Source organism: Onychomys torridus, chromosome 5 (assembly GCF_903995425.1).
Source record: "Onychomys torridus chromosome 5, mOncTor1.1, whole genome shotgun sequence".
Lineage (NCBI taxonomy): Eukaryota > Metazoa > Chordata > Mammalia > Rodentia > Cricetidae > Onychomys > Onychomys torridus.
In genome coordinates, this window is record NC_050447.1 from 70,316,503 (window position 1) to 70,324,909 (window position 8,407).

The 8,407-nt window shown below is 46.5% G+C and overlaps 1 protein-coding gene across 1 annotated transcript in view; it reads right to left on the bottom strand.

The window, feature by feature from the left end:
- Positions 1 to 6,003, bottom strand: part of Bend7 (BEN domain containing 7) — a 46,600-nt gene extending 40,597 nt beyond the window's left edge. The window contains exons 1-2 of the mRNA XM_036188875.1: positions 5,518 to 6,003; positions 3,226 to 3,309 (exon numbers count right to left, since the gene is read on the bottom strand). Coding sequence (XP_036044768.1) covers positions 3,226 to 3,309; positions 5,518 to 5,578 — 145 coding nt within the window. The 5' untranslated portion in view covers positions 5,579 to 6,003. The remainder of the gene's footprint in view (positions 1 to 3,225; positions 3,310 to 5,517) is intronic.
- Positions 6,004 to 8,407: the final 2,404 nt, after the last annotated feature.

Genomic DNA, 8,407 nt, shown 5'->3' on the forward strand with positions numbered 1-8,407 from the left:
TTCTCTCTGCCTGCCAGCCCCACCTACCCTTTCTCTTGCCTAGCTCTTGGCCGTTCAGCTCTTTATTAGACCATCAGGTGTTTTAGACAGGCACAGTAACACAGCTTCACAGAGTTAAACAAATGCAACATAAACAAAAGCAACACAGCTTAAAGGAATACTCTACAACAGGTACATCCTTTCACTCTGAGCTTTAGTTCTCATTATTACAGGAATAGTAATAAATGTCCTGATTATTCTCAGATAACAGGAGAATATACTCTCCGAACTAAAGTACAACACTTACTTAAGGTCTAACTGTAAAGAAGCCTATCTCCTTATCACTCTGTGTAGGCCAGTACCACCTTCCTCACCAGGAATCTTCTGCCTATGCAAATCTCTGTAGTTCAAGGTCTAGCTCCCCACCCTACCCTTCCAACTAGCTCTTGCTCCTTTCCCTGTTCCTTTTCAACTGTCATGTAATCACCGTTCAGGAAGAGAGAGACACACAGTGCAGTGTTTAAAGCTCAGGCAGAATCTGCCCCAAGCCCTATCAAAAATGAGGATGATGACGCTGTTACAGATGTGCTGTGAGGAGTGAACGAGAACATTCGTACAAAGAGCCTTGCAGACTGCTCTCAAACCTCCACGGTGTGATTGCTGCAGATTGCACCTCATTGCTTCCAGAACTGTCTTATTCCCACATCCCCCAAAGGACTTTAGTCCTCAGAGAAGGGTCCCTGTCCTATCCATTTCTGATCCCATTCACATTCCAGATAGGGGCTCACCTCATAGTATTTCCCCCACAGAAACACTTGAGTTCCCCTTCAAATAGTGCTCAAATCTTCACTGTAGTTTCATAGAGCTAGCTTGAGAAAGTCAAAGTCCACAGGGTAAAGTTACCTCTCATAACCCTTAATCAAATCAAAAACATGTGAGTAATTCCCAAAGCACTTATACAAGCCGTCATTCTTGGGCGCTACTTTACCACGCTGATACGTTACACTAGCTAGCTGCCTAAAAATATTCCAAAGACATAGATTTGATGTGGGAAGCTCTGCCAAACTCTAGGGGCTCTATTCCCCCAGACACGTATTTGAATCTTATAGATGCAGAGCATTACAGAGAACACACGTGTCTGAATACAGAAAGTCCGATGAAAATCATGGCACTGTACGCTAGTACTTTTTACAGGTGTACAGTTCTCAAGGAGTTAAGTATCACACTCTCCTAGATCCACACCCTCTGAATAGGCTTCAGCAAATGAAATAAGCCTGATATAAATCTATGTTTTAAGAAGAGTAACATAAACTGTAACCCGGTCAATAACACAATTCTTAATTTCAGATATTATCTGGAGCTATTTCTTGCTCTAGAAATCATGCTTCCAAATCATCTGCACTTCTTTCTAGTTGGCCTGAGGGTCTTTGAGAAGCACATCAGGTGCTTACCCAATCTCTGAGCTGTTGTTGTCAAAAGCCTACAAACCACTTTTTTCGAGATGAACTCCACACCTGGTTTTTTAATGAGCTGCTTTTATCTTCAATTCAGATAAGGAAGAAAGGAGATTTGCCCTGTCCAAGAGCTTGCATTTTCCTGAACTCCAAGTACTAGCACCTCACTATTCTCCATCCTTCCTTTCGGCCTCACAATTCATTACTATCTAACATCACCACTATTTTTCAAGCAACTAATAGGAAGGAGTTTCCAAGAGACCTTTCCTGCACAAGATCTGAATCCAGAACATGATGTTCCACTTACGTGAGAAATGTAAAATTTCTAGCAAAAGGCAAATTCATTTTCTCAAATGGCTAAGTCAAGTGGTCCTTAAAGAACTCCTCTGACCAAGATTAGAGCTCAGAAGAGAGTCCAAATGGTAATCAGCACTCCTAACAGTCACTAGGTGCTGGGAGTGGTGCTCCTCTTGGGAAGAGTCTCTGCCTGACTGGAAAGATCTGAGGCCTGGGATGACCCTTCTGGTACGAACTGCTCACGTTTCCCACTCTCTCCTTTGTGAGTGTGACTTCTGCCTGCCCTCTGCACCCTTTGCTCCCTTTCTCTTCCTTAGACCAAACCAGAGAGAATGCACACTCCACTTCTGAGCTGTTAAAAGGTTTTCATCTGAAACAACTACCAATCTGGGTCTCAGCAGCAATCCAGCCACAGGCATCCCCAACCCCTGGTCACTGGGGAGTTCCAGCCCTTGCTCCCAAGCTCTCTTACCCTGACTTTCTCACATAGTCTGCTTCCTGGTTAGGCAGTACCTGGCCCTCACCCTACCACCTGGGGTTGTACGGAGTCCAGGATGGGCACAGTTGAAGCTAAATGTCATCATTTACCTGCACTTTGCCTTGTTCAGCACTTTTAGAGGAAAATCCCAGACAGTTTGATTTTTGGCGCAAAGACTGCAGATAACAACTGTATGTGCAAGATTCTTCACGTATGTGCTTTACGCCCATGCTACACCTGGCAAACAGGCTACTCTTTTGGCTGCAAGGAGCACCACCACTTGTCAGAAGGGCTAGAGGAGACTACATTCGCTGTCTGACCCTGAGGTAGGTAAACCAGGAAGGATGGTGGCAGCTCTCTTGTCTGACCACAAATGTTATCGAGAAGGACACAGGCAGGAAACAAAAAGCTGTTCAGTAGTAACTGGCACTATCAGGAGGTGGTTAGGCAGACAATCACACTTTTATCCTCCTTACGCTTTTTGACTATAGATTTAATTTAATTTTGTCATGGCAGGATTAGCAACCAGGCCATAGAGGTGAAGGGACATTATAATAAGACAGCACATTAATCCTCTATCCCACCCAAGGCAGAAGCAAAACCAAACAAATAGCAGCTTCCTGGAAATTGAATTTCTGTTATCCAGATGTCAAAGATGTAATACCCCAATTACACAAACTATTGCCAGTGAAGCATGCCAGCGAATATGCAATGTAAATGGGGTGAGCACCAAGCTACAAAACTGCGCAGTCAGCATCTGGCTCCGTGACTGAGTGATAATTAGCACTGTGTGTAGACACTAATAAACATTTATGTCTGAAATTACAACTTTTAGCAATGTTAATAAGGGATATATTGGCAATCTGTAAAATAAAAGGTCTTGAAAAGAATGTCATACATTAAGCAATGGCAGACATTTCCCGTTCTTGCACAATCTCCCTCCCCCCCCTGCCCCTGAAATTGCAAATGGCCACACCATGCTGTTTTGCTAAAAAATTAATTGACATAAGAACCTACCTAAAAAAATGGGTTGTGTCTCTTTGGTCTCCCCATTAACATCGTTGTTGAATTCTGAGATCTTATACACCTCATGGTGATAATCTGGCACAAGAAAATAACTGAAAATTAGAATTGTAATGACTTCAAGAAGTAGGAATAAGCAATTAAAGACTCCCGTTCTCTATATGTATAATTTATAGGTACATTTTCAAGAACTCTCAAAGAAATTATAGTCAACAGTAACCACTCAAACTTTGCTCACTGCAAAGTACACAAACTTGAAATATTACCTCGACTTTACAAAACAGCTATGCTTGGTTACAGTTTTCACAGGAAATTTTGCCCTCAGATACCAATTATCAGATTTCGTTTCTTTGGAACAGCAAATATATTTGTATGAAAAAGGAAAGTCTTGCCAAATTGTAGGCCAGGAGAGTTTCCCAAATTCATTTCCACAACCCATTTTTGTGAACATATCAATAGCAGCATGCTTCAGAACTGCCTCTTTACTCAGTTTACTCCGAAAATCTCGGTTTAAAAGCACACTAAAAACCAAAGATACTGATGCTTCATTTCAAAAAAAGTACACTTGGAAAAGAAGCAAGAGTTTTACTTTTCACATATGTGAGTCTTTTGCATTCAACTACTGCCCTTTATTGAACATGCCATAGTTTATCTTGAAAAAAAAAATTGAAAAGCACTGCATAGCAGAATCAGACGCATCATAAAAAAGGGAAAGAGAAGGAGAAGAACTTGCTATGTCACTCAAATTTTCCAATACAACATCTTAGAATCTCCAGTGGACGATACAGCACTTGGGGAATGTAGTTCTTTACAAAGCGGGTTCACTCGGGTATGAAAACGGAGGTCTCTTCTCCTCAACTATCCAAGCTTTGGGCGGGTTTGTTTGTTTGCCTTAGAGGTCACAGGACAACACAAGGTAGAGTAAGTCCACTGAGGTCATAAATAAGGAAGCAGCCTCTATTCCTGAATGGAGCACATGTATCAACTGGGCCATCACACATGGACAGATTTACAAAGTACAAAAACCGAGTAATCAACATCCTTGTTGGTGGGGTGGGGTGTACCAAGAAAAAGTAGCCAAATATTTTGAACACATACACTATTTCAGGCCTCTGTCATTAAACAGTACAAAACTAAATTAGGGGAAACACAGATGAGCAGATCCTCAAAATGTCTATAATTAAACCATTTCCAGACAAACCCAAGTGGGCTTTCTAGAATCCTCATTTCAGCTTAGCTGAGTCTGAAAAACTTGATGGCTTGAAATCACCCTCCAATGTCCATCTGTTTACACGTGACTTCTGCAGGCCCTTGGAACAATCACGTGGCTCTCCACTCTGATGCCTACGCTAGATAAAAATCACTCAGGGAAAGTGGACAGGTTCTGTGATTTGGCTTTGACCTCAAGTTGATTCAAAGATATTTAAAGAGGGTGGGTTGAAACAAGTATTAGGACTTGTGCCATTACTACAGGAAGGGGGGGGGTGTCACCCCTGTCATTTATTAAGGTGACACACGACATTGTGACAGGTGTATTCCTTATCTTAAGTTGTCATCATTTTTTTTTAAAGACTCCAATCAGGAAGATAGCTTTGAACAAGTAACAAAACCCAGCGGAGACATTATTCAACTTTCTCCTCCCCGGACAAAATAAAGGCATAAAGAGTGTGCTGTACACCTGTTAGTCGGCAGGACCTAGTTGGATTTTTTTCTTTCTTTCTTGTAATGACACTTGTCTGACTGGTATGCAAGCTAGTCTTAAGACACCTTTCCACCCAAATCACTCAACTAGAAAAGATGCTGTATGTCAACAATTTCTGTTTTGAGCTTGGATCCCTAATGAGCAGATTCTTCTTAAAAAGAACAATGATCATCCCCCCCCCCCCACTTCTTATTGCGGGGTGGGAAAAAAAATGAAAACAAAAACAAATCCCAGTATATGTCCGGCCTGCCGGCCAGGCAAACCCTCAGCCACCCCAGCCCAGCGGCGGCCGTGGCGGCGGCACCCCCCGAGCGGGCTTGGCTCCCCGGTGTCATTGTTTGCTAATTTCCTGACGTGCCCTCCGACTTGTTTACCTTCAATAGCACCCCGTGGGTCCCCTCAGGCACAACTTTGCCCGCGGCGGGGCGTGTGCGGCCCGCGGGGCCCCGGGTTCGGGCGGCGACGAGGGGGGTCGTGGCGGGCGCGCCCCCGGCGTGGAGCCCGCGGGCGGCCGGGGCGCGCGGGGCCGAGTGCGCGGAGCGCGGCGCCGGCTTCCCGCCGCTGTCCCCGAGCCGGCCGCTTACCTCGGCTCACCAGTTTGAAGCTCTGGGATTTCCTGCTTCTTTTCCTCTCGGAGAACTCCATGGTGCGGGCAAGGTGGCGGCGCGGCAGGAGACCGAGGCGGCGGCTGAGGCGGGCTCGTGTCACCGCCGCGGAGCCGCCGGGACCAAGGTCCGCGTCTCGATCGGCGGGGGGGAGGCCGAGGGACGGGAGGAATCACCGCGAGCCCCGGCCGGGGGCTGCGGGCGCGGGCTCCCGGGCGAAGTTGTCCCCTCGCGCGGCGCCGCCTTCCCGGTGTCTTAGGCGCCCCCTCGGTGCCCCCTCATGCCGCCTCGCTCTTTCCCGAACGCCGCCCGCCGCAGCCCAACTTTCCGCGGGGAGCGGGGCCGGGCGGGGGCGCGGAGCTGCGGGGTGCTCGCCGCGGCCCGCCTGGGCTCAGCCTGCGGACGCGGCCCGGGGGACGCGGCGAGCCGAGGGAGGGCGGCGGCGGCGGGTGCGGAGCGGCGGCCGGGGCGCTGACCGCCCCCGCGGGAGGAGGGGCCGCGCCGGCGGAGGGGGCGGCGCCGCCGGGACCCCGGGGCCACCTGCTGGCGGAGCCGGGCCGCCGCCATCCCCCGGGGGCCGCCGCCGCCGCCGCTGGCCTCGGCTGCACCGCGCCCCAACGAGGCACGGAGGCCGCGGCTCAGCGTTGGTAGCGGCCGGGGCCCATGGAGCTGCCCCCGGGCGGACGCTGCGCTCTGCCGGGCCTCCCTCCGCCGCCCCGGGAGGCGAGCTTGCCTTTAGAAATAAGCCAGGGAGCGCGGCTCCTCTGTGGACAGCCTTCGCTCTGTCTGAGAGCCGGGCGGTGCCAGGGCCAGACACCGATTTTAGGCAACTTTTAGTAGGGGGCGAAGAACTTACCCATCCGCGTTCTGCAAGCAAACGGGAAGAGATTTGAGATGTGCTGCTGAGAAGACTATGGGAAAAGAGTGAAGTTCAATTCTTTACCCCCATCCTGGGGGCTGTAGGAGGAAGTTACATGCTAGGGGTCTGCTTGGAATGGGGTTTGGGGGAGGGGAGTACAAGGGGTGAGGAACACAGGGGGTACAGGCTCTTAGGGAAACAGTGGTCATAGCAGGTGCAGGGGACTCTGCCACTTGACGCAGAAATACCAAAATACTTGACATCCACACATGGCCGTTGGTAGTTTTATGTAATATTCTTCCTTGAGGGGGTAAGAGTGCACTCACCGTAGGCGCCATTTCTTACAACGTGTTTTAAGCGGGAATGGAAAAGATTTTTATATCATCTGGGAATGGTAGTACGGGAACATGATCTGACACGCTGAAAAAAGTACTGCCTCCAAATCTACGGTTTCTAGACCAAAGTACAAAGGGAATAAAGGGATGGGCTGCTGCTCCAGCATCGGTAAGGTCAGGTTGCTCTAAAGAGTAGAGAGGAAAAGTGGGGGCGGGGGTTGTCTTAATGCATGAGGTGAGTGGCTCTCAAAGGAGACAGCCATTTAAAAGCCACTCTGATGTAACAGTGACATTAAGAGCAGGACTACTAAGGAAGGGGAATGCTGGAAGCAACCAGTGCAAACATACCTGGGAATAAAACCAAGGACCGAGTGATCAGCAAACCAACTGGAGACAAGATAGACATAGGTGTGGAGCAAAAGATAGCCAAGTTGGTTACTCCTGGCTGTCGGGGGTAGCGACCTAGAGCTTTCATTCACCGCTATAAAACAAATCACTCTAAGAGATGCTGTCTTTCTTTCTTTCTTTCTTTCTTTCTTTCTTTCTTTCTTTCTTTTTTTTTTTTTTGCCTACTTCCTTTGAAATTATATAGAGGCTGAGTCCTTTTCCCAGAAAAGTGTATGGGAGAAATGAAATTGTGTTTGGTGAAGTTCTTAGATCTCTTTAGAATTCTAAGAGGTATTAAGGGATTACTATGATAACGATTTAAGCAATTATACCACTTGGTTCTTCCCCTACCACCTCCCTTTAAAACCAGGATTTAAAAAACCGGAAGATGTTCTGGATGTTTTTAAAGTAAGAAAACATTCTACACCTCATCTGGGACCCAGTGGGGTGTGTGTGTGTGTGTGTGTGTGTGTGTGTGTGTGTGTGTGTTCCCCTGTCAAATTTTATCCCAATAGCCACAGGCTGACTACTATGCTGACTGAGTAATGCCGAGTATTGTTCATGCCTTGAAGCATAAAATAAGATTTTATTATACTTGAACTATGATGAAATCACTGAAGGTGTCATCCCAGGAAGCAAATCCCTAAGGAGGACATTAACAAATTATCAACTTTAAGTACAAGTGGAAATGTGAATTCTACCAACTGAAGGGAATATTCTTTATAAAGTTAAGGCAATATTTTAAGGGGATAGCTAAAAACAGTAGTAACTATATTTCTTTTCCCTTTTGGCCAACTCTCTGAAGATGGTTGATGTGTAAAGGATATGAAACAGCCTGTCATATTAACTTTTAGGGAAAATCAACAAATTTTATTTATTTTCTACTTGGTACAAATCACTGTGGCTTTATTTAACAAATTTATAGGGCTATAGTTAGTATTAAGAAATATTAAACTGAGATTGCCTTGAGTGGGTAGGTATCTATAATAGTCTGCTTCAGTTAACTTAATAAAATACCATAGACTGCCTGACTTAAACAAGAAATTTACTTTCATATCACTGCGAGGATTCCAAGGAGTCCAAGATCGAGGTCTGATACAGTATATAACAAGCCTCCTTGTCAGACTATCTTTGGACCACCAGCCCGAAAATAGTGACTCAGAAACTTCTTATTAATTATGAAAGCTCAGCCTATAGCTTAGGCTTGTTCCTAACTAGCTCTTATAACTTAAATTAACCCATTTATATTAATCTACCTCTTATCACATGACATTACCTCCCTTCCATC